This window comes from Procambarus clarkii, chromosome 60 (assembly GCF_040958095.1).
Source record: "Procambarus clarkii isolate CNS0578487 chromosome 60, FALCON_Pclarkii_2.0, whole genome shotgun sequence".
NCBI lineage: Eukaryota > Metazoa > Arthropoda > Malacostraca > Decapoda > Cambaridae > Procambarus > Procambarus clarkii.
This window is the reverse complement of record NC_091209.1, coordinates 14924745-14952380: the sequence shown is the minus strand read 5'-3', so window position 1 is coordinate 14952380 and position 27636 is coordinate 14924745. Positions and strand designations below refer to the sequence as shown.

At 38.7% G+C, this 27636-nt stretch overlaps 1 protein-coding gene across 1 annotated transcript; it reads right to left on the bottom strand.

The window, feature by feature from the left end:
* Positions 1 to 1905: 1905 nt before the first annotated feature.
* LOC138353864 (general transcription factor 3C polypeptide 1-like) lies at positions 1906 to 27636 on the bottom strand. The gene is given in 31 exon segments (XM_069307295.1): positions 1906 to 1959; positions 4187 to 4350; positions 4353 to 4416; positions 4944 to 5201; positions 5976 to 6246; positions 7407 to 7541; positions 7946 to 8070; positions 9311 to 9385; positions 9387 to 9594; positions 9789 to 9935; positions 10474 to 10657; positions 11192 to 11460; positions 13565 to 13779; positions 14175 to 14491; positions 14494 to 14523; positions 15008 to 15173; positions 16360 to 16409; positions 16412 to 16523; positions 17140 to 17152; positions 18537 to 18730; positions 21001 to 21188; positions 21191 to 21304; positions 21307 to 21322; positions 21676 to 21889; positions 22573 to 22737; positions 23230 to 23378; positions 25037 to 25101; positions 25104 to 25198; positions 25945 to 26130; positions 26883 to 27039; positions 27546 to 27636. Coding segments are annotated over 31 exon segments (4482 nt in total). The 5' UTR covers positions 27628 to 27636.

Genomic DNA, 27636 nt, shown 5'->3' with positions numbered 1-27636 from the left:
GTCAATGGGTTGCAGGTTTGTCTTTGGGGAAGAAGTTGCTGAGAACTTCGAAGCCAGCACAGAGGGAGTAGTTGATGAGACTCCAAGGTAGTGGAGGAGAGGACCTCGAGCTGTGAGGAGAAGCAGTGAAGAGAAGTGTCACGTGCTTCTGTAGAGGTGGTGAAGCACCATAGTTGCTCGAGGGAACTTCATGGTGTAGCAGCCCGGAGAGCTGTGGAAGACCCTAGTAGAGGTAGTGAAGCACCATAGTTGCCCAAAGAAAACTTCATTGTTTAGCAGCCTGGAGGAGCTGTAGAGGATCCTGGTAGTATACCCGGAAGAACCTGAAGAGATCAGGGTAGTGAACTTCCAGATGTGGAAGGGAGGTTATAAATGATCACTTGTAGGGAGGTAATCGAGTGTTTGGTTGTTATTAGCGTGCAAGACGCAGTGAGAGGCGGGTGATTGTTTGCATTCTTATGTCAAGGAGTGTTTTATACTGAAGTTTAGAGTTACAATCGTAGGCTGGATTACCTACAGATGTATGTGTTCTAGGACTGATAGGGTGATCGATTGATCATTGTTGTGTATCAAGGAACATTTATACTGATATATATATGTTATTGCATTCAATGCTGATTTTCCTTGTATATGTTTATAGATGTATTCTCTTGCTGATAGTGCAACATGGTAGTAGAAGACTTGATCTACTTGAAGAGGTAGATAGTATCAGGTGGTGAATCAGAAGGTAGGATACCACTTGGTAAGCTGATAATAGAGTTCTGATGGTGTTGGAGTGCAATCTGACTGAAATAGTATAGTGTGTGGGATTCCTTTATTATTATTATTATATGTGTGTATGTATTGTGTATGTGCTTTGTCCAGTAAATGTATTCAAATTTGCTGGTGTTTGCCCTTGTCCTAGTGAGCCTTCCCAGGATGTAATAAAGAAGGAGAGAGAGAAAGAATCAAGAACCACTGTTGTGGACAGGGTAGGATGGAAAACTAGTAAGTCAAAGGGGATTGAGGAGATCATATCACATAAGGAGAGAGTGGGGAGTCACAGCGGCTAGAGTGGGTGTGTGCACATGACAACGAGGCTAAGTGTTGGAGCCGCATCCCCTAAACGTGTGATGTTGAGCCCCTCTCCAAGAGCCAGAAGCGCCTAGTGTGATCTCCTAGTGAAGTATAAGCACTCTACCGAGTTGTGGGTTGGGTTGTCTGTAAGAAGGAACAACACCACCAACCCACACACTATAATAGGGGACATGATCACAACCTACAAAATCTTCAGGGGAATTGACCAGGTAAACAAGGATGAAATATTCAACACTGGAGGGACGCGAACAAGGGGGCACAGGTGGAAGCTGAGTACCCAAATGAGCCACAGAGACATTAGAAAGAACTTTTTCAGTGTCAGAGTAGTTAGTAAATGGAATGCACTAGGAAGTGATGTGGTGGAGGCTGACTCCATACACAGTTTCAAATGTAGATATGATAGAGCCCAGTAGGCTCTATCATTTTCATCAAATACCAAGTCGGGGGCCAGTGTTTATTGTGGGTATTGGACATTGATTTAGTAGTTGTTATGAAGTCTGACGAGGCGAAGAAAGAGGTGAGCAGAAGACTAGTTCTCTGTAAAGGTGAATACCAGAAGCACTTCGTTATACAAGCACTGTGGGCATCGCTGCCAGCAAACTTAAAAATTATGACTCTTGAAAGAAAAAAGAACCAGACTACTCCTCATCTGCTTCGTAATATTACACAGATGAATACAGTTGCAACCTTGGCTCTGACAGCTTCACATACTTCACAGATGGATCAGTAGACCAGAAGGGACAAGACACCGGACCTGTAGTTAAGGCAGGAAACTCTATAAATAGTTAGAGACTCTCACATGGGTGTTCGACTTTACAAACAGAGATGCTAACCATTCAAAAGACTCTGGAATATTCTCTTGGATACTCCAAATTTTAGAAACTAGAAAAAACTTTTCAGTGTCAGAATAGTTAACAAATGGAATGCATTGTGATGTGGTGGAGGCAGACTCCATACACAGATTCAAATGTAGATAAGACAGAGTACAGTAGGCTCAGGAACCTGTACACCAATAGTTTGACAGGTGACAGGCGGAACCTAAGAGCCGAAGCTCAACCCGCCCGCGCAAGCACAATTAGGTGAGCACATATACAGATTCTCAGTTGCTTTATTAAATATTCATGTACATAGTAAAGTTGCTGAAAAGATTCCAGTAGCATCTGCTGTCATTTCTTTGACCAAACTTGAAATACTGATAACTTTGACCAAGCTTGAAGCTCTGATAACTTTGACCAAGCTTGAAGCTCTGATAACTTTAAGTATGGTCAGAGATTCATTGTTCGTAAGCAATACAGTTGATTACTGAAACACTACAATCATGTATACATAAATATATGGCAAGTGAGGCAGTGGAGGGGATTCGAACCAGCGTTCTGGTGGATCCCAGACACCTGCCTTAACCGACTCAGCCATGAGGGTACAAAGGCTGACCAACCCAGAACTCTACTGACTTCACTGGGCGGTAATAGAGCTTTACAACCAGATTGTTAATCCCTTGTTGGGTATCCTGTGTAGGGCCTATGTTCAAACCCATACCCTGACCATTCCTATGCCAATGTCAGTGAGGCAGTCCTCAACCCTCTGGCCTCCAGTTTTCAGACACACAAACAATCACATAGTGTAGATTAATACTTTGATGAACTAATTAGATATACGTTGTACATATTAAATAAATATTACCCATTTGATGAAGAAGGTCTTCAAATATGTGGAGCTGCACCAACCATCCCTAAACGCACATAATTAGGAAGGAAACCTTAATAATAATAATTGCTACAATATTAATTGCCAGGATAATTATAAAAGACTTCCCTCCCCATCCGCTTCCGACACTAATAATTAGATCTGAATCGATTGGTGAAGGGAGCCGAGGGAGACATTGTGGACCCCTTAATGGTGTGCTGCTGAACACACACACACACACACATACACACACGCACACACGACACACACACACACACGAGGGAGGGTGCCGCGCCGCCGTTGCGCCGCGCTCGTCAATAAGGCTTATATCTCGGGACATCAGAGGGATACACGGGAAATTCGGTGTTCAGTGATAATACAAAGTGCAACACACCATTTTGAAACTAGAAAACTTATGGATAGTGTCCGATAGTGCATATTAGACAAGATCAGGGGTACAACATCTGTGCCAGGACAAGCACGTGGGCCATGCATGGTCAGAGTGTACACAACTAGATGTGATAGTGAAGATCATAACAAATAGTGAATAGGATAGTGAAGAAGTGATTCTAAACGTGTGGCATTGAACTATATCGGTGCTAAGAGGAATAAGGAGCAGAATACTGGTGATATATAGTGACAAGTTGGAGGGACCTACGCCTGGCAGCGGCGTGGATGGAGACAACAGGCCTACTCACCACTGTCAACAGTACTTAACACCTGTTTGTGCTGCGGGATTTGGAATTGGCGGTAAGGTAAGGCCTCTCACAAAGTCAGTCAGTCAATTGGTGTACAATAAAAGATTCTTGCTGAGCAGTTGTAAAATGACACCTCTGCCTTGACTATCATGATCCTGGCTAATAGAACATTTAGTGATTATACCTTAATGAATGTGTATGTGACTTGCTCTAAAAGTAGACATTTATTTTCACTCAAAACTTGAATTTGGTAGAGCTTTCCGTAAGCTCACGAGTTATTTTTTGGTGTCTTCTTTTGACAATTACAGTACTTACATTTTATTTACAGTCTCTTGGTATGCAATCTCAGAATTTACCAAATTAAAAAAATTTACAGGGAAGAGATTAGAGTATCTATATATATGTTTTGAAGATACCAGCAAATAAGTCGCATTGCTAGGAACATAATATCATAAAGAGCAAACTCAGGTGATGAACTTCAAGAAACTACTGTATATAAATGTCTAAGTAACAGGGAAAGAATTAGTAATGATTCTAGTATGATGAATGCAGGAAAGGTACACTGTAGATACGAAGAATAAGAGCAATGATAGCAAGTGATGCTCATGACAACACCACTGCTGAACATAGTTGACAAGGTTTATGGGCTATTCATGCCTGTGCCACCTCTTGTGTGGCTTAATCTTCATTGACTATTCAATCAGTTGACAACAATATATAAAACTTACTTTGAAGTTGAAGACATGCAGGTAGGTCACTGAAAGTTGAAAAGGTGATGTGGAGAGTGGAAGACAGGTCTGGGCAAATAGAGATCGGTTGTAACATTTCTTGTAGCTGATCATCTGATCTTGACGCATGCGAGTCAACACAGAGTTGAGGAGAACTTGAGGTACTGCTGGTATGCCAGGTACAGTTGGTAGGCATAAGAGTCTCTGTCATGCTTGGAGCACAGTGAACTCTGGAAACAAAAAATATAGACAATTTAATGAGTTTTCTGGAGAGAATATATACTGTAATTACAAAAATACATAATGCTCCATTGTCATTATGTAATGCTAGCATAAATAAATATTTATACTGAAATGCATCTAATTCTGGCATCAATATTTCAAGACGATCACCCCCCCTTATGTGGAGTGGCTGAAAATTGCCTCGACAAACACATACAAGTGAGATATATAGATAAAAACATGACGGGCTAAAAGATACAAATAAGAAAGAAAAAACATCAAGTGATACTGGGGTGCATTCAGATCACGTGGCATGGCAGTGCATGTACAGCCAATAAGAAGAATTATCAATCAGATAAGAGGCCTTAATATTTCCCCACAGTAATGTTACCACAACCCACAGAGACTGACAAGTCTATCTCCAAGCCACTAAACTTATATAATACAGCATAGTATATACCAGACAACCAATTGTAAATTACAACAGATTTACATACAAAAGTTGAGCATTGGTCACATAATGTACTGTACTTACATATATTAGAGCATTGACCACATAAAAGTCAATATCAGAGATTGTGTTGACTTCATTGACTTTGAGTTTGTTGCGTAGGGAAGAGGAAGCTTTGATGATGCGGTATTTCTGTTCAAACTCCTCGGCCAGATCGGGAAGATCTGGACACTGGCGCGACTCACTTGAAGCGAACTTGATCACCAGTCGACTCATTAATCGACGGAATAGCTTGGCATACACATTTTCTATGTTCTTCTTGTTACGTGGAAGTCTTGGACCCTTAAATATAAATAGAACTTTGAGTATACGACTGCAAAATAAGTATCTAGGACATGTTAAGGCACACACCATGCCCTCACATTCTCTTCTTTTAATGTAAAAATGTAAATGCTGTAAAGTTAAGAATTAGAACAGCAAAAATGTACATTATGCGATGCATGTGCAGTGCTAAAAAAAAGGGACTAAGGAATCTGGGAGTTATGTAGACTAGTGGAGAGAGGTTATTCAACAGATTCAAGAGTGTGCAAGGAGAAGAATGCTGGAAAGATGGGTGGACTTGATGAGAGCATAACACAAGACATAGTAAGGGACAAGGAGATTTGGTATCCTAATGTGGTTTTGTGTGGTGCAGACATTGCTTCATCTTGCAACCCTAGATTTATCTTGAAAATTAAATTACAACTCTTTAAATTTTCGGCCCAAACGATGATAATGTGAGGAGATTTGGGTTTGGAGCCTTGCGATGTACATGAGGCTGTCACCTAGTGGTAGGGAGGTGTAGGTAATCAGGCAGGCAAACTGGCATTTGCAGGAACCCTCTATTAACAGTCACTTACAATGCCAAGAGAAAGTTTAAAAATTTTGATTTTTATGGAATGCACCTTTGTCAGTCATATTTGGGATCGAGTTAGTGACCTTCTGTAACAAACACCTTACATGATCTTTCCTGGATGATTAAAATTACCTATGGCACCAGTGACTGAATGGTGTCCTGCTTGACTATTTCTGATCCTGGTCATATGGCACAGATATGAGAACATTTTAACTACAAACCTTAAATTCTGCAACAATATTAGTATCCTGCTTGACCTCTTCTAGGAAGATGGCTACATTATCCTCTGTCGTCGGATTCTTCATGATGTAGTTGATTCGTCTCTGGCATGCCCGCGAGGTCTTGTTGCGAGCCTCGGGAAACCTCTCGTGCAACAAGTCTCTCACTAGACTGAAAGTGATCATCTGGCTACGAATGTTCGGGAAGAGGAAGGAAGATGCAACTTTGCACAGGAGCAGGAAGGAGTCCTCGGCCGATGACCAATCCACTCGTCTGCATCAAACATGAATTACTAGTCACACAAAAACATTTACTACCAAAGTTTCAATCATCAATCATCAAACTCATTTAATAAAATTTGAAGTCTGATGAAACTTTCCTACTCTCCAGCATGAATTCACAATAAATGCATTTATACTCTTATGCATAATTATCTCATAAGCATACAAATTGAAGGATAATTACCGAAAATAAGTGCACTGGAAATACTGTACACACTTTTCAGGATCAATGGTCATTAGCTTCAATAGGTTAGGTGGGCTTGCTTAAGTTTGTATACTTACATATGGAAAAAGCACACAAATTATACACTTGTTAAATAAAATAAAGTTACAGTACTACTAAAATTGATATACGTCATGCATCAAATTAAATCTTGTGTAGAAAGCACTGTGGAGCATTATTTCAATTGGACTAAACTGCATAATTAGCCAATTATTCTTATGGTATTAAATGTTTCAAGCATTAATGATATAAATTACAAATACATTATGTAGGTAGGCAGAACACAACGGTAAATTAAACACTGTTACTGAATACGCACAATGCAATCAGGTCTCTCACTCTGAAAGTTAATTATCCACAAAGAAGTATAAAATCATCAGGACAAATGGGGGGCACCTTTGACAAGCCAACAGCCTCCTGTCTCCATTGAGGCCACTGGCAAGATGGTGGCTATCGGGTAAATTCAGGTAAAAGATAAACGTTTATAACGTAAGTGCTGGGGTTGTCACCTGCAAGTTGCTGAAGGCTTAGTGTTGCTTTTTATTTGGATTATATTCTTACAAGTACTCTTCCACATTACAAATGTGTAATATAGAAGAGTAATTTTCATAATGAATAAATCTACATTATAAATAAATGTGTATTTGTGGCTGGGAAGTGACTGGTGTACACAATAATAATTCAGATCACCGTTTCATTAAGAAAAGTGGAAAAAAATGGATTATGGAGGTCTATGGAATACTGTACATTCCTATTTTTAACTCAATCTGCATATCCTGAGGTTTACGCACACTGAATCTCTTATAGAGCGTGAGGGTTGATTGTATATTAAGTGTGTGTCAGAAAATCTCCTACAGTACTATAACCTTTAAAGATATTTAAAACTCTTAATATAGTAATAATCTCATTATTCAGTGAAGTTTTCTTACAATTTGTTCATTCGTCTAAGAGCAGCCCGATCTTCTTCATCATAGTAAGGCTTTTTGGGAGATTTCTTGCGCATTTTTAATTCACGCTGGTAGCTTGTAGGACGATTGCGCTTCTGTCCCGAGCCCCGGCCATGTCTGTGGATTGATACCTTCGGTGTCACTAAGGTACTATGCCAGAGATAAGATCAGGGATCTCTCCCAGAATAAGTCAAATAATTAGCATGCAGCATTACTAGTGTAAAACTCGCCACTCACTACGATGAGTCCCCAGAGTCCTACAAGAATAAACATTTAGCAATACAATATTTTGAACAAATATATATATTGCTCTTGCTCTAAGTGCATTTGAGAACTAAGAGTTAGTCAAAAACATTAGAAAGTATACTGATGGTTTTGAATGCCTCTTTCAAATATGAAAATCAAAGAACTATAACAACAAAGATAAACTTTATAACATTCAATAGATTTCTATTATATTTTATATTAGGAATATCAAACAAACTATCAAATTCTGCTATAAGTGCCCGGCTGCAACTCACTTAGCTGGTGGGGTGTCTGAATCAGATGACTGAGAGCCTCCTCGTTTACGTTTCCTCCCACGGGGCGCCCGGGCGACCAAACCAACTGGCACCTCAAGAGTCTTTCCATCACTTCCCATTCTTGGCTGAGCAAAGAATAAAGCTATGTAAGCAAATGAATGAAGAATATTAGTTTCAAATATTTATTTTCCAAACTTGAACTTTCAGTAGCCTCCTTACATCAGATTCCTCTGGGTTTTTAGATGGTATCACACACAGTTAAATGCCACAGGTTATTTTCAAACTTCCTGTATGGTCATATTGATGCTATAGAGGTTTGTGCAATCTTAAAATTTTTCTTGAGGGAAGGTCCTCCTTCATTCTGCGCAATCGTGCTTTGTTTGCCTTTCACAGCAATATCAGGCTGTGACAGGGCCACGTCAAGGTTCTCAAGTTGTACAAGAAATTGGCTGCAATGGACCACAAGGCTTAAGATGCTTTTAATGGAGGTGTTTCATTTGTGTTCAGCAAAAAGCTCTTTGCTGTACAATTTTGCTCAGAGCTGTTCTGCTGTGTTCTTCATCCCACTTTTTGTCTGCTATCACCATCAGATGCTATGCCCAAGTGGTTCATGCTGCTTCTCAGGGACTGACTGACAAGCACAGAGAAGGTACAGTACCTCTGAAGGCTGTTGGTCTTTGATAGTGTCATGGAAAGATAACCCTGAAATAAAGCTGAAGTGGACAACACTAATTGGAGGCACACAAACAACAGGCCACACACCATAGTGAATATTACACAATGGACACCCCTAAATAGAGAAAATCTTAAAGAATAACCATTCTGCTTCACTTAATCATCCTTGGCAGAACTGAAGAGAATGTAGGTGGACTGTCAGGTGATAAGTAAGGATGGCCAGCTCTCTAACCTTGCTTTGATGATGGTAGTACTGCAATCTAGTGGTGGTCAGAGCAGTGAGTATTTATTCAATTATTAAGTTTGCAGAAAAATAACTGCCGTTCCTCATTTCTAGTTATTTCTCATATAGGGTGTTGTTGAGTTTTCTTATTCCATTTTTTGGTATCTGGACCTGCAGTCTTTTTGCTGGTGAATTGAACTTTATCCCACCTGCCTCTACTCCACAGCTGGATGACAAGATCACTTGACAAGTTCCATGTCTCAGTGGAGTAAAGGTCAATGAGAGTCTGATAGTAATCTTGAATCCTGGGTGGACTTCTATATGGTTCGAGGAACAATTGAGGTCAATGTCAATAAAGTCCCTCAAACTTTGCAGGACAAAATAAGAACAGAATTTATGGGGTGAAAAAATGAAGCAAGATAGAATGTATGAAATATTACAGATTTATAATTAAAATAGTCACTAACCTTGTACACTGACAGTTTAACATTGCGAAGCCCAGCTAGACGATGTTTTGGAGACAAAGTGTCTGAGGACGGTTTGTGTAGTGTTCATTAGGTACTGGGTATAGGACATAGTTCCCTCATACGAGACTCTCTCGGCACCATCAGTGTTGGGTGGCAGTAAAGCTGATGGCCGGGCTGCAGCTGCATGTCCAGAGGTAGATGACCAGTTTCGCTTAAGGTGGGCAAACATTGCTGAATCCAAGCCCCCTGCACCACGCCCATCACCAGGGATATAACCAACATCTCTAAAATAAAAATAAAACAGAATTAAATAATCATTATATTGCAAGAGCCCTACCTAATAACTACCAGATATTATATTTAGAGCATTTATACCTCTACAATGTGGTGCATTGTGGTAACCCAACCCCCCACACATGGAAAAAAAATTGAGGGTAACAAAATGCCAATTTTTAAGCGAGCCCCCAGTGTGCCTGACCTGGTTGGAGCTTCGTCTGTGCTGCGAGGCGTGAGCGACTCGATGATCTGTGGTTTGCGGTCCAGAATTTGGATAGTAATTTTTTTCCCCTGCATACAATTGTGGCCGCCCAGGGGTGTGTGCATGGAGATGGTCCACATGTCGTACCTATGGTGAATGGGGAGGAACAAGATCACTAATGATGCACCTAATGAACAGAACCTTTGGCATGTATTATATAGTACCTATACTTGATTTGTATTATGTTTCCACTCAGTAATACACGTCTATAAGAACAACTGACTCCAAAAAATATATATATTATATATTATATATATATATAAAGAGCATACTGTATGCATGTGTGTGTGTTTGTGTGTTTGTCCAAGGTTGAAGGCCAAATGTTTGGAACTTGCTTCATCCAACTTTGCAGGGTAACTGGTGGCTATGATGGGAGGGTCATAAGGGGAAAGGGGGGCATTAGGGTCTGACCCCATGAAGGTGTAATGATGAAATATTCGAGGTCGAGGCTACAGAACATCATACTTTAATCCTTTATCACTGTATTTAGAGACTGACATGCAAAATGATGTTCTGATGAGGGATTTCTATTCTGGGGGTTCCCAACCCTTAAACGTCACAACCTTTCCTGGGGTCATCTCGGGCACCATTGGGTGCAACATGTGGTATAATATAATTAACTCACCAGTACTGAAGAATATCTTGCAGGCATGAGAACAAATATTCTTTGCGCACATATTCTTTATCAGCCGAGATCTGATGGTATCCAGGCGAGGAGGTGGTGGTGTCGATGAGGCTAGCATGTCGGTTCACATAAATGAATACCTGATCTTTCTCTTTCATAATCTGGTGTCCATACTGCAGTAAACCTACAAAAACAAACAGTATGAAATCTTACAACACTTATTAAATTATAGTGCCTTATGTTTATAAAATGAAGTATTTAATATAAAAAACACCATTTTCTAGTGCAGTGCCAATAGCTCTCCAACTTAAAGTCTGGCCGAGCCAATCCTGAGGAAGTCCTCTGAGATCCCATCCTTGAGAACAAGGAGCCAGGATAAGAATCTAGCTCTATAATAGGTCATGGGAGTTTGAGAATCAGATTAACCCAAAAACTGAGAAAAAAGTATAAGCACTTCAAAACAAGCAGCTGCTTAAAGGAAAATATTAACCCTGAGGAAAGCAAGGCAAACAATTATTGCTGCAGAGTAAACAACAAAGGCATGATGTGCCCAAACACCAGTAGATGACAGCTCAGTCAGCTTCAATGAATTGAGTTGGTCTTGGAAGCCATATACGATTCCCTTAAGGCTTGGTAGACTTGGTGCTTTAGTTATGAGGAGCTAGTAAGGCAACTCTCCCAGAAAACTAGGGTACATAAAAACCTTATGAAGACCTACCCACGTAACACAAGCGATTAATGAGGTCGATGACGTAAGTCACATATCTTCGCCCCTGGAGAAGCGACTGCCTCAGGTGAGGGGGGAGATATTTCACTAGCAAATTCCTCTTCAATGGATGCGCAAGAAATTCCTCAATCTCTCCCTTACTATAAGAGATGCTCACTAGGCGGACAAAGATGCACAGGGGAAGCCGGAGAAGAACATCGCACACAAATGCCCAGCCGGACTCAGTATTCATGTGATTTGGGAGAGGAGGGATAAACATTCTGTAAATGAAAGGAGAGACGAATTCAGACATTTTTCGAAAAGCAATAGTTTCTACGAGAAGAGTAGACGATTCTGCCCTGAAGCTATCCTTCCAAGCTGTTTTGTTAAGGTAACATCCCCCTTGACTTATAGAGCACAATGAAATATGAGCCACTTGATATGACTTTATATAAGCTGAGAATGACTTAATCTCTCTTTGAACAGTAAATCTCAATCAGCTGGCCCAAGGATGAATGTGATAAGAATGAAGGTGAATGAGAATGAGGTGAATGAATGCAATGGAGTAAATGACAGTACTGTACCTGTATACTGCAAATAAAAGTGGCAGACAGTATGTATATTTGTGCATTTTTTATATTTATATAAATATATTATGTATTTATAGTATGATGGCCATGTACAGGATATGGAAAGATTATGGTGGATAATCCTTCCATGTACGATATATACATATACAAGGGAAAACTCTCCAATGTTGACAAATTCTAAATAAAACATATTATAAATACTGCATTTGCTAAAATATAAGCCACTGTACATTCTTTTGCCTAAAAATGGCAAAATTAGGAGTGCAGCTTACAGCAGGTTGCCAAAATAGTTAAAATTCTTTAATAGAACTCGTTTAGTCCACCCCCTCTACCCACCCCCCACGGGGTACTGCCACATCCCATCAGGCATCACCACCATGACCACAATCACATTGTAGAGTTAAGAAAAATTTGTTCTCCGCATAAAAGTATAGCGAACCCTCTGCCACACCTGAAAAAGCAATGCAGGTAAAGCTAAGGCGGCCAAAGAGACGTATCGATTTCAGAAAGGACAGCTGGATTCTCCCAATGGCCAGATGTAGATGGGAGTGCAGAATTACTGCATCCTCCAGAAGCAAGAGGGATGTTAAGATGTCATAACCAAACCCCAATCACTGAGGACAATACATAGGAGAGAGTGCAACAACTGGTGAACATCCTCAGAGCCAATCTGAGCCTGAAGAGGAATGCTTGAGATTGGCAAGAGGTGAATCCTACTCAGAACTCAATCAAATACTTGCCTCAGCCTTTGACTACCCGTTTAACTATTTTCGGAAATGTGTGCCCCGTTTTGACATGAATAAACTCATCCCACTATATATGTTGTTTCATATAATAAAAAATAAGGTATTTAGAGGATTGAATCCCTCCTTTCTGAGTAGCAATACTGATGCTTCACTGGCTAGGGTCAGGGCCCAGCATGAACAATGCACACTTGCCAGGCTCTTGTTGATTTGCTGCCCCCCAGTGACAAGAAACATTGCAATTGATCTTGGCATGTATAATAAGTGCAGGTAGACAGTGGAGAGTATCTTAATCCACCACCAAGAGAGACCTCTTTTTCTCTAGGACACCAAAAGCAGAGCAAACCTGTCAACACCACCCTGTGATAATTGGCAACACAAAGAAAACCAGTTATCATTCTGCAAACTAATGGAAAAACTAAAAGCACGTGACCACCAACAGGTTGGAGTAAGGCAGTACTATAGTCAGAGGCTGACAACCCATGCTTCAAACCTTCGATACCAAAGCTTACTAAGGAAAGCCGAGAGCCAAGGCCTCGTTCAGAAGCACTTGAATCTCCGACACTATATTTCTGAGAAATATGGGAAAGTAACCGAGTTGATCTAACTCTAGGATTGAATGTAATGAGATACATGTACCACATTCTGGTGGGTCCTCTTGCTGTCTCCCTGTTCTAGGAGCCACCAATGTATGTAGTCCCCCGTGGTGCAGTGGGAAAGCACTCGCGCAGCACTTCACGAGCGTGTGGCTGCATTCGTATCCTGACTGTAGAGGATTGACTGGGTGCCAATCCTTAACTGTAGCCTCTGTTCACCCAGCAGTGAATGAATACCTGGTTGTTAAACGATTTGGTGGGTCGTATTCCAGGGAAAATTAGGATCAAGGACCTGTCCAAAATGCTATGCGTGCTAGTGGCTTTACAAGAATGTAAGAACTCCTGAATATACATAAAAAAAAAAAAAATACTCGCATAATTCTAGTCAAAACCATAAAATATTTCAACTGGGAATACCAGCATTTTAAAAGCATAATATGAACAGATAACACTCACTTCCAAGAGAGCTCTGAACAGTAGATTATTGGGTAGCCAGACAGATCCTCATTATCAAGCTGTATTTTAGGCGATGACGCAGCAATAGTATTCCAAGCTTGCTCCTGATCCAGGTTCTCTTGCCCAGAATAGCCATAAACCAAGTAAAACAACAACTTGTGAAGTTCACACATGCGTACAAATTTTGGCCCCAAGCTGCCCTTCGCTCCAACAGCCTAGAGATAGCAATAAGAAATTAGTGATGCCATATTTAATATATGATTGATTAACAAAGTAAGTGCTACAGTATAAAGAATTCATGCTTGTATTTAAATTCCTTTAAAATCCTTTCATTCATATTCAAATTTCAAATTTATCTCACAAAAGAAATTAACCCAAGCCACTGCTGTGGGTAGCTCAGAAAGGTATGGATCAAAGGAATTCTTTGATCCATAGTTGTGCATGTCTCAAGATATAGAGTTTGAAATAGACGAAATTTAGGATATACAGCATTAAAAACCCATCACCTCACTACACGAGCCCCATCACAACAACAAAATACGTCACTTCTCCTTCAAGCACACAAACTGAAGCAATAAAATACAAAAATCAAGCATGCAGATTATCTGACCTTCTTGATTGCAATGCCTGATGGAGCCGGGCCAGCCTGGCTAGCCGGGTCAGCAGGGTCAGCCAGATCAGCCGGGTCAGCAACAGGGGGCGGGGTCTTGGCAGATGTTATTTGATGCATGCGCTTCAGCTCCTGCATACTTTTCCCGACAGAACTCTTGTTCATGTGTTCATCTTTGTCTCTCGTGTTCTGTTCTTTAGCCAATCCAGAATTTTTATCTTCGCTTTTAACCTTGCGTGCTTCCTGCTTGCCCTCAGCTGACGCGCCATCACCTTCTCGCTTGGGCTCACTTCCAATTGCCAAGAATTTAAGTTTAGTTGTTCAATAGCAGACTTGAGGTGTGGGCTCTCTGTAATGTAATACAATACAGTACATTCAAGAATTTGTCGTTTTTGAAAACAAATTATAATATGGTAGGCCCACTAAATAATTTTATTTACTTTGCTTCATGCATTAAAACTTACTACAACTGAAATATCACATCAAGAACAGAATTTAACTATGACTTTCGTACAGTATTATGATCTCTGTCTGCACACTTGCTATTTGTGCAAGCATCCACTATTGTGTGACCAAGAGGCTGGCTCAAAACAAAATTTAAGCAACATTGTACTTCACTCAATGGTCCGTTTTGTTAGTGGAGTGGGGGCTTTATTATTTAGTCTAATCTTTACTGAAATAACATATGTTGGCCAACAAAGTCATATAACTTTATTCGATATGATTTTATAATGAACTGATGGCTCAGGAGCCAGGACCTATCAATACTGTATCATGTACGTAGAGTGACTAGTAGAAACGCAAACACCGCAACGCTTTTGTGGCCGACTTACTGAAGGTGATGCTCGGGTGGACAACAAATCGCACCAACTTCTGCATGTTAACGCATTTCAGCTTTACAGTGATATTTTTAAGAAAGCCGCCCCTTGACAACTTGTCCAATAATCGGTTCAGGCTCTTCTTATCCATTTTCACAGCATAACCTTCTTCTGTTTCAGCCTAAAATGAAAATAATTGAAAAATTATTTTTTGCAATATTATAGTTCATCAAAAATGTTTGCATCATGTTGATACAACAAACACAAATAAACATGGAATTAACAAGAGATAACCATGAATGGAGTGATACAGAGTCAAAGATAACCATGATTCTACACAAATTGGCAATGAGCAATAGATAAAGTTGCACAAAATGATTTGAACATGCATGAAGCACTAGAAAGAAAGACAGACAGTCTCTATCTCTCTGTAATTACTTAAGTGTAGTTACAGAATGAGAGCTACACTCGTGGTACCCATCTTCCCAGCACTCTGTCATATAACGCTTTGAAACTACTGACGGTTTTGGCCTCCACCGCCTTCCCACCTAACTTGTTCCAACTGTTTATCACTCTGTTTGCGAAAGTGAATTTTTCTTATATTTCTTCGGCAGCTTTGTTTAGTTAGTTTAAATCTATGACCTCTATCTTGAAGATCCAGGTCTCAGGAATTCTCCTCTAACAATTTTATCAATTCCGGTTGATATTTTGTACGCAGTGATCATATTGCCTCTTCTTCTATCTTCTAGTTTTAGCATATTTAATGCCTCTAACCTCTCCACATAGCTCTTGTCCTTCAGTTACAGGAGCCATTTAGTTGCATGTTTTTCACTTTTCCAGTTTGTTGAAGTGTGTGTGTTTACTCACCTATTTGTGCCTCCTGATCAGCATTGGATCTTAGATCCTGCCTTTAGTTGTTGTTTAAAACAATACTTGTCCTATTTCCCATCATATCTAGTTTTAAAATTTCACTCTCAAAACTGTTTCTGGTTGGAAACAAATAAATTTAACTGTGTTCACCTAGTTGCTTGCATGGGTTTAGCTTTTGGCTCTCTGGTCCCGCCTCTCGACTGTCAATCAACTGTGTACAGATTCCTGAGCCTATTGGGCTCTATCATATCTACATTTGAAAGTGTGTATGGAGTCTGCCTCCACCACATTACTTCCTAATGCATTCCATTTGTTAACTACTCTGACACTGAAAAAATTATTTCTAATGTCTCTGTGCCTCATTTGGGTACTCAATTCCACCTGTGTCCCATTGTTCATGTTCCACCATGTTAAATAGTTTGTCTTTGTCCATCGTGTCAGTTCTCCTAAGAACTGTGTATTGGTAAAAGTAAAGACACTTTCAATATCAGACTCACCTGAACAATCATTTTCTGCAACTTGAAGGCATCATCAATCACCTTGATGACCTAACAGCCTCAATAATCATGTTGGCTCTCTTCATCATACGAGTGGTCACATGTGGAGAGCTTCGCTTTTGGTTGCTATATGTCAGGCGGATTTCCTCAGCATGCTTAAGAATCTGCAGTTACAAAGTTAGTTACAGTTAAAATCAAGACAATATAAAATTCGTCTTCTGAAGCTAAACTCTACCATTTAAGTTATTAATAATAAAAAAAGGCAACAGAGAAGAGAATAACAATGATCCCTGTATTACCCATTTACTACCTCCTCATATCTTCTCTCCAATCTAATGTTCCACTAGTTTCTCCCTGATGAACGGAACCCCTGACAGGTTATACATGCTAATGATACAGACCTGTAGCTTAGTACCTCCTAACATCTTCAGTCTTTTAAAAGTAGATATGACATTAGCATTGTACATAATATGGCTGCTTGTGAAGAGCACTATACCTCTGGTCTTATGAAGTGGTGGAATGCGCTGTGGAGGATTTGATGGAGTTGCTTATCTATCACTGAATACAGGAAAAGAGGACTAGCTTTTTATGCTAGCTTTCTGTATCTGATGCCTTTTTATATTAATACTGTATTATATACAAGTTGTGTTGCATTTAGTTTTGTAGTTGTGGATGGAGAAGAGGAGGGGGTCACCCAAGATATCTTCCTTTAAAGCATGAGTTCTCTTGACCAGTTCTCTTATCAGTCATCTTAATTCAGGTACTAGCCATTTTGTAAACATATGTGAGGAAGCTAGTTTTCTGTGTATTCATTCACTATATCTTATGCCATGCATAATATATGGTGAATGGAGTTTCATATTTCCTATACCGCTTCCCATAGAAACTCTGCTTACTCCGAGCCCTCCCTGTTCCCGTTCAAATGTCCACCCCCTCCCTCCCCCCACTCAACCCATGCCCTCCCTGTCTCCCCCTTCCCTTGGCTACCCCACCCAACCCAGAATCCTCCAGGCCCTGTTTACCATTTCACAATTTGCCACACCTGTGGAACAACTTCCTATGCCAGCGGAATGCCACTAAAAGGAAGGGGAAGTGAGAATAGACAGAAGAAAGCAAGCTTCAAGGTAATGTACTCAAGCATACATGGGATTACAAATAAAAGTGCTATCCACTCCCCCAATATTATTACTTAAGAAAAAGATCTTCACCAGTGTAATCACCTCTGTTATATGTTGATATCAAATTTTGCTACAATGTACCTATTAATCTTACCTGATCTGTTAGATTAAGGACCTGCCCAAAATGCTATGCATGTTAGTGGCTTTGCAAGATTGCAAAAATACCAAAATTATGTACTCTCACAAACCCATGTACCCTCTTGTAAGTAGACAAACAAGTGAGTAGTGAGTGATTGAATAAAAGTGAACTTTGAGAAAGGTCACAGGAAGAAAATCCAGACATAATAGCACTCACAGAAACAAAATGAACAAAAGTCATAAGAAGAGCAATGTTTCTGCAGGAATGCTATGTAGGAAGGAAAGAAAGGGAAGGAGGAGGTAGGAGGAGTGGCTCTGCTGGTAAGACAAGACTGGAGTTTTGAAGAGATGGTTATCCTGGGCTGTGAAGGGTTCAGTGACTCATAACAAGCACCATGGCAATTGGAGGACAAAAATAATAATAGTAATATATAACTCCCTCCACCAAATGACAGGAATAAGATAGAAACAACATGGCTACTATTAATATAATAGAGAGCAGCTTCTGTCACTTGCAGGAATGGATTCAGACCGCTAATCATGGGAGATTTCAATCTCGCATGATTAACAAATCTCAACAAATTTGATTAATCAACTCTCATGATTAACAAACTCTCACCACACAAAGAAGGAAGTGGGGTAGTGATAATGAATAAATGAAAGTAATGAGTGATTAAATTATAAACCAATTTTGCCTAAAATTCTAAAATACCATAAATATAAAAATTATGTAGGCTTAATCTAAATACAATGTATTTTTATTTTAAAGAATAATTTTGCATTTGTAGAAGTGCTTTGTACCACAATGTTCTGATAAACAGCAAACATCAATGAAAGAAATTACAAAAGCTCTTATTAGCAGAATGGACAATCTTGGGTTCAGGGTAACTTCAGAAAAAAAAAATTTACAATCATATTCACCCTTTGTTATTGACATCTTTTGCTGAAGACTGTTTCTTCTCCTTCTTCTGAGGATCCGATACAGAGACTGAGGGCATCGAAGACGAGGTGACACTGACCTTGGCCTTTCCGCAGACCTTTTCTGCACTTTGCATTTCCAAATCCACTTCAACCCCCTCGAGATAGTTTGTCTCCAGGACTCGTGATGCTTCACTCTACGAAACAAGTATTATATAACCATGCACATAAGAGCATAATTTCAGTTTGCAAAGTAACATGGTTTTCATCTAAACATCATTTCCAACAATATCAAAATGAATGCAAATGAGTAAGATGAAAAGATACTTTCCAAGCTCGCACTTTCACTGGGAACCATACGCTGTGAAGCAAACATTAAACTATTACTTCACAGTGTAGAAACTGGGGTATGGACACATTGTACACAAAACTGTTTGGCAAAGGCCCTTTTCTGTTTATTAAAACTGCATATAGTTAGGTTAAGATATATTGGCTTAAATAGGGCTGTGCTAGGCTTGGTTGGGTTGGGTTGGGTTGGGTTAGATTTGATAAAATTAGGTAGGTTTCAAAATCCATTGGTGAAATGTTTTGTGTACAATGTGACTTGTATCCTACAAACCAATCTTATCTATGAGCCAAAGTTAACTTCACTGAAAAGTCATTCAAGTAGAAGCATGTCTACTGACAAGGTAGACACCCTACTTGCAAATTTTTATCTCTCATAAAGGGATGGAGGGGGGGGGGGTTAGTTTACTGGTTAGTTCCTTTCGGTCACCCTGTACTTTGACAGGGTGACAGGGTACTCACCCTGTCACCCTGTACTCACTGAGTAATCTCCATTGTTTCCTTTCCCTACATTATATAGCAGGACCACTTGCAAAGATACGTGTCATGATGGGGGATGATGTCAACAGAAACCAGGCGTATCAGATGCCATCCAGGGTAGACTAGGGCGTTGGCTCAGGGAGCAACTGAAGTACATGGCTCGCTCTTCTGTTTCTACTTCTTTATGGTACATGCAATTTGAATGAAGGTTCTCCTCTCCAGATGCTCATAAGTGGGTTAAATATTATTTAAAATAAAGAATGCTAGCAATTTTTTTAAAAGTTATTTGTTAAAAAGAATACTAAGGTAGGCTTTAATTATAAGTTTATCATGAATATAAAAATGTGAACAGAGATGATTTACAAAATTCTTTCACATAATACAGTATCTCTAGCAGTAAAGAGATACCAGGAGTTAGGCAACTGTTGTGGGTTGCATCCTAGGGAAGATTAGTAGTTGGCCAAAAGTGACTTCAAATACCCAAAGTACAAGTTTCTGCAACTTCCTTTCTTTGACAATGGGATCCATACATTACTAATACTCTTTCACTGAAGTAATATGCTGAAGCACAAATTCTACATACTTCAGTCATTTATAATTAAACTCTTGCTATGTTTCTTATACATAGAAAGTAAGCATGCTAAACTGCTCTTCCCCCATGCAATTCACTTAGGATCATTGGAGATTTGAACTCTGGCCTCAAAAATTATGGGGCTGGTGGTCCTACCAACCAGGCCACTGGATGCTCACAACAAGGGAGGATCCGACTGTGAACGAAGTGTTGATTACTAAGCTATTGCTGACTGCATCTTGCTTGGCCACATTATTTATACCACTCACCAAGTAGTATTCAATTTTGAAGCTGTACCATGCACAATTTCATCCATTCTTGAGACTGTACCAAGCTCCATTTCATATATACCTAAGGTTAATGCCCTTCACACACATTCACTGCTATTATTCTACCTCCTTTGTAAACACAATTAGCATTAAATTACTGTACTTTCATTGCTGCTACAGTACAGTATACAGTGGCGCCTCGAATAACAGATTTAATCCGTTCCAGCACCGAGCTCGTCGTGTGAAAAACTCGTCTTGCGAAACAACAACAACACTCTCGACGGAGGTGTCCAAAAACCAGCGGAAACGCTCGTCAGTTGAGACAAATTTTCTGCGAGTGGCTTGCTCGTTACTCGAAATGCCCGTAACTGGAGTCACTCGGCACTCGAGGTTCCACCGTATAATAAATTACATAACTGCTTCCTTTATCTAATTATTATACAAATAAAGTATTGCCCAAAACAATGTGGATTACAATTAGTGGATCTAGGCATAGTATATACAGTACTAGCTCTAATCTAGAAATCCAATACTGTGACTCATTTGTATGTACATCATGTACTTTTACCTAAATAAACATTATTATTATTATTATTATTATTATTATTATTATTATAGTATATTTGATGTGCAGAACTATACCCAATTCCACTCACTTTTTGCAATATCCTTTACAATCAAACTACTGTATACACTTAACTACAACCCTAGATTTTTACCATACAGTATTTGCTAATCTACAATCTAATGTACTTAAGATACAACCTGGAAAACACACAAGAAGCTGTGACATTTTTCTTACCTGCTTCGATGTGGATGGTTTGTCTGTTTCAACTTGATCTTGCTCCATCATAGCCATCATTTTCTGCCGTTCTTTCCTGAATTCCTGCGTTAGATGTCCAGTCCTGGCATACTTGTGGGAGACGTATCTTGACACACGCTGCCTCCAGACGTCCTTCATGAGAGAATGAACGGTGTTGCGACGCTGCAGTTCCGACAAATGGTACGCGAGTCGAGTTTTGTTTGACCCAGCAAACGTGCCATGTCTGACTGAGATACCCCATCTGGCCCTGCCTCTTCTACTACCTCATATGCCTGATGTAAAGACCGACACCCCATACCACCTGCAAATGTATTGCAGGATTTGGGTGATACTGTAACTGATTTTGAGTATAACTTTTAATGTATTGTATTACCTCAATTTCCCTGACATAGAATACAAAATTACACACACACTGTATTGTATTCACTAAATATGCAAACCAAATGAGCAAAGTAGATCATCTATTAAAAAATATATTTAATATTTCTGCATTTGATAAAATAAAATAAAATCTATTCTAAAGAGTATTTCACCAGACCACCAACCAGGAGACCTGGTCAGAGATTGGGCTACAGAGACATTGATCCTCAGAATTACCGCAAGGTAACTGCATGAAAATATCCAAATGACACAATCAGTAACATGTATTCTTACACGTTGTTGGTCCAGGATGCCAGGATAAGAGTCCTCATCCTCTTCGTCGTCAGCTACTTCTTCCACTTTGCACACTTCCAGAGGATCAATTTCAGGATTGATAAGTTCCATGACTCGCACAAACTTTTCCGCATCTTTTCCTTTACAACGCCACTGAGATGTCAGAGCATCAGGATACACTTTACGGTAGGGAGCCGAAACGTTCTTGATGTATCTGTCAACATTTCTGATATTAGCACATTTAAAGTGAATTATTAGATAATAACATATTGCCTTTGTCAGTGACATGAAGCCTGTACTTAGGATAATCAAGGTTTTCACCCCCCCCCCTTCCTCTTTGGTCAACTACCGACCCTCCCCAGGATGCAACCCACAACAATTAACTAACTCCAGGCACCCATTTTCTGCTAGATGAACTGGGGCATCAGCTGAAAGAAAACGTATCAACCATTCCTGTCGTGTCCATTGACTGAACTTGTAGCTCTCAGTTGCGAGTCAAGGATGTTTGTCCACTGTGCTATAGGACCACTCATTACCCTGTGTTATGGCCACATAACACAAAATATCTTATATAATTATAATATATTACAAACATATGGCATGCAAATATAAATAACTAAGTTTGAAATATGTAGAGTACAGTATTTCAAGCTAATTACTATTGTATTACAAGGCTTAGTGTATAATAGCCACAGCTGTATCACAGGGGTCTCCCTTGCACAAGTATGACCTGTTAATTAAATCTTAGTATTTTTTGCATCCTAATTGGCCAAATTTACAAGACTTATGCACTTATAACCTTGGCCTCAACAATCCCATCAATCTCTTATATTATACCCCCAAAAAATTATACTTATAATATTTAGACCATTCCCCCAACAAGTATACAAAGTTTACCTCTGAAATTCTGAGCTTTTAAAGAGCTTCCTGCAAGATGTTTCTGGCATCCCCATCTCCTCCTTGACCAGTAAATATGGGGCACAGCAGTCAGGCTTGCTCTTCAGTATCTCTACTGCTCGCTGGATCATCATGATGAACTTCGACCGACGTTCAACGTAAAACCTGACAATGACAGTCACACACAACGTCATCACGATTATGTGATATATCTATGTGAAAATCTCTTGAGCATGGTGGAAGCACATTGCGGTCCTATGTGATATGTGTATCCGGGGTGACCCAGAATGCTGGTTCAATTCTATTGCCTTGCACTAAAGACTGTATTAATGATGATTAAGGTTGTCAACAACTGTTCCAGGTTATAACTACAGCTTTAGAGAAGGTTCCAGTTATAACTACAGTTTTAGAGAAATGTTCATTATCATAATGATTTAAGAGAGATTGACATTAAGTGTTTGCAAGTAACTCAACAGCATATCTTCTGTTAAAGATTTAGCAAATTTTTTAATATATCCTGGCAACTAAAAATCAACATAATTATAAATAATAACTAAAGTTTTAGTTATAAAGAATATGACACTTCTAAATTTAAACTGTATATCATTACGACTTCATATTCGGAAGTTAAGATAATTCAGCGTTTAATGAACTAACCTTGTAAGGTGTAGAAGTGATCCATTGTGTGTCTGTCCTTTGGTGCCCTTTTGTTGATGTGGCTGTTTGGTGATCAGGTTTAGCTTAAGTAGCCGCTTCCGGTGATAAAACATGGATTTAGGGTTCTCACCCATGGATGCTAAACTTACCTGAAAAAATATTATGCAGTAATAAAGTAAGGGACGTGCAACTCTTCATGCATAAATTCTTTATATAGGAATTATATTAATGAAAAAATTATAGAATTCTCATCACATGCACACTGCTTCAGAAATCTCTTAATAAGTAAAATTTTCCTGCACAGGTGGCTCGTGATCGAGATCACTGGCTGACAAGGACCTCCAGCAACATGAGTAAACTGCTTAAATCTTCTCGAGCCCAAACTGCACGAACCTTAGCAAACAGGACTTCAAAGTAGCTAATATAACAACAGGCTTAAAATTGAAAGAAGAAATTATTGTACATATTCCTGAGACTTACAGGGGATTAAATCTTATACTTCAAGCCTATATAGTAGTAATAAATGTTAGCTCTAGTAATCTCATATGGAAGCTTTTGATGACATAATGCATTGTGGCTCCTAACAAACAACTCATAACCAACTTTTTTACCTTATTTCTGCAACTTCAATGTAACAATTAAATAAATCTGACAAAATCTATTAACAGGTTAAATTCAACCCCATCCTCCTGATTAGATAGTACTTTCCTGTAACTATGTGAACCATCATTCATGCAGACGCAATGAACAATTAGGTTGTAGAATTCAGTACAGTACTGTTCACTTTAAAAAGAGCCTGAAAAATAAACCTAACTTAAATATTCCAAGGCCTAGTATAACACATATGTACTACAGCATATTATGCCTCAGATAGTGTGTATTAGGCCTAGGAAGGTTAGGTTAAGTTAGGTTTTCTTTGCAACATCAATACAAAACTTTTTCCGGTTTGTCCAAATTCAATAGCACCGATTTCTACTTTCTAATTGTATTTTACATCGATGTGTGTGATATGTGTACGATGGCCCTCATCATAACTATAAGTACCAGGACTACGTAAACAGGAGGATGGGCTGGTTAAAATATATTTATGGTAGAGCTGTGAACATCTAAAGCATTCAATCTTTGTTTACATGATGAATTAATGACAATTAAATTAGAGAGGAACATAGTAATAGTGTGTTAATATTTTGACACACTGAACAATGATACAGCTTCTCTCTTGTATGAATCCTCATGTGTGTGTTATTAGAGTGACTTTTCTGGAAAGCTTTTTTGACACACTCATCAGGTGATATGGTTTCTCTCCTGTATGTATCCTCATATAGTTATTAAGTGAAGTGAAACACTCCTTTCTGAGCCAGTTTAACCGTTGCTTCCTAGCTAGTAGCTGGGAATGGTCAGAATAGCTGCTTAGGAGAGCATTGCTATTGATCACTTATGTGGGGTGTTGAGTACACTGTTTCTGTTCTTTTGTTCTGTAGTGAACAGCAGCTCAGTGGTGGACTGAGATAGCCCTCGCTACTGTCTCTTTCAAAAGTTATTTGTCAAAGCGAAGGAAAGATCAACTAAGAGCCTGGTGTATGAAGGGTGTCCCAAGTGGACCCAGGTACGGGCTAGGGTAGTAACCAAGGAAACCTATCCAAGAAAATCAAGGGAAAGAGGAAATTAGCTATTTGTTTTGTTAAACATTGACCCAAGAAAATTGTGATGTTTATTATTTTAATTAATTCTGCAGAGTAAAATCAAGGGCAATACAACACAAGAATCATGAAATCACACAATAATGTGAGGAAGCATTTAAACAAACCTTGCCTTGAGTGATTTCTCCCATCCGTCGTGAGCGCCCAATGCGCTCTAGCAGGATGTACTGGTGAGAGTCAAGTCATAGAACTTATCAATGCAAGTGGCTATGCAGAGAGCCTTATTTCGAAGCATTTGACTTGCCACCAGAACAATACTGTTACCATATCTGCAATAAAATTTATGCACCATAAATCTTACTCGAGGATATCCCCAAATGCAATAGTTCAGAAAAGCTCCCCATCAGTACAGCACAGTACTCGTACTGCTCTGTACTGTATTTGTCAAGGTGAAGAGTGAATGTCTAACATTTATGATTAGTGCTATAGTTAGTAATTTTGGAATAAATTTTTAAAAATATTTTTACTTGAATGTAATGCTCTCAAATTTAATTTATTAAACATTAATAAGACTAGAATGGAGTCATACTAGTGGCACAATGTATAACATGTTCTCAAACTATTAAACTAATGTGCAATAAAGAGCTGTACAGCCCATTGAGGCTCCCTATGTTGTATAAAATATTACCAACATAAAACACAACAAAAATTTCAAATGATTTGTTACTTTAAATCATAAAATTGAGAGTACATTATAGTACTAATATATTTGTAAGAGTTTTTAGTATTATTAATCAAAATTAATTACAAAAATTAATGTAGATATATTTATGATAAACTTTTTCTTTCAAGTCAACAACTTAAAATATTAACATTCCTGGCATGATGCAATTAGTTATCTACTGTATACTTTACAAGTTCCTAAGAATACCTTTGAGAGATGTGATTATCATACAAGAAAACTTTAGTAAAGCACATTACTGGTTGCTGTCACTAATGCCACAAGTGATATTTACCACCTGAGGAGTTCGTTTATTAACGTTTTAAATATAAAATACGATTACGAATAACTTACTCTATCTCCACTTGCTGGAGGGTCTTGTAGATAACCAGGTGAGTGACATCCTCCCGCTCATTATACGTCTTACAAGACCCCCGAACTCCTTTTACTCCATCATCAACAGGATGGAAAGGATAAATTTCTTTAGGTTTTTCATCTGGCTCCAAGACAATACCCAGCTCTGAGTCCATATACTCATACCTGCATGAGAAACAATTCAACAATTTAGTTCATTTACATAAAATCCATCACTTTAATGTAACTTTCAATAATTTCAGTGAATATTTATTGCCCTAACCAGCTTTTGTCAACCTTGGGGATTCTGCAGAACCCCCACGGTAACTAGGGGTTCCTTATGAGATAATAATAAAGTGGCTAATTCTAATCATATGCAAATGTATTTTTGAGTCATTTGTGTGTTTAATTTTTCCTCATTTAACTTGTATCAAGAGTAATGACAGAAATCATTTCCTTTCAGTTGACAATGAAATCAGTGTGTTCATCTAATGAACGGCCTGGAATATTTCAAATGTGCAAAGGTTGAGAAACCTAAACAAACATAAATCTTACAAAAATTAATACATTCAAATAAAGCTAACAGCAAGTGATGCCTAAAGGCAACACAGCAAATATACCCAATCTTTCATCAAATAGCCCTACAGTATTCCATGAAAAGAGGTCAAGGTCAAAATGCACGCATTATAATAAGGCTTGTAGTAGTATTAAAAACAATTTTCTGAGCAGAATCATTTGTTTGATATTTAAGGTAGAAACTGAATGATTATCAAATTTGTTGAGTCAGAATTGAATATTGACCCATCTCTACTTGGAAAATCTTTGTATGAAGATAGAAAATGAGGTGATGATCATGTCTTCTGCTTTAAAGGTATTTAAATCCAGATGAGCCTAATTGACTACTATAAAGAAAGTAAATACAGTACAAGATTATATACCTATTAAAAATTACAAGTGGATCTCGAGGTGTAGGCAGCTTGCTCATTGAGATCTCATCATCTAAAACTATAAGTGACCAAAGAAAGGCTTTGCTGTTGTCATCAATAGGCATGCTACTCTCAAAGTTGGGCCGCAGTTTCAGCCTCACCCACAAGCCTGAAATATGAATTAAATCTTAATATTCTCAAATACGGCAACAAAATTGTAAAAGTCATTAGTATCAAACAGTGCATAAGTTAAGGCTTAATTAAAATATATCAACTAAGTGACTTGACAATACTACTACATCATAGACCTACTACAAACAAACATTAAATATTCAGGTCTTAATACTGTACTATAAAATATGGCTATTTTTAAATAAAATATTTGATTTAAAAATAAAAATATTTTTAACTCTTTAACAGGTAATAATTTTCATAACAGTTGAAATGCTGTCTGTCAGTGTAATTAGAGGCCTTATTTCTATGTACAATACTATGTATACAAGTCATTACAAGTTTAAATGCAAGTCATTATTAGTTACCATGTGTTTGTGCAAAGCACAGGTTGCACAGCTCATCACCGAGGAATAATAAGTGATAAGGCCATTACAGTACCCAATAGTCTTTGATGTTGCCTTTTAAATAATTTTCATTTTTTAAAGATTCCTTAGCACTAACCTTCTATTGTTATTCCATCCAGCCCCTCAAGAGCAATTTCATCTTCTAAATCTGCTATGTAATTCATGGCAAATGGTGTCATCTTTAGGAT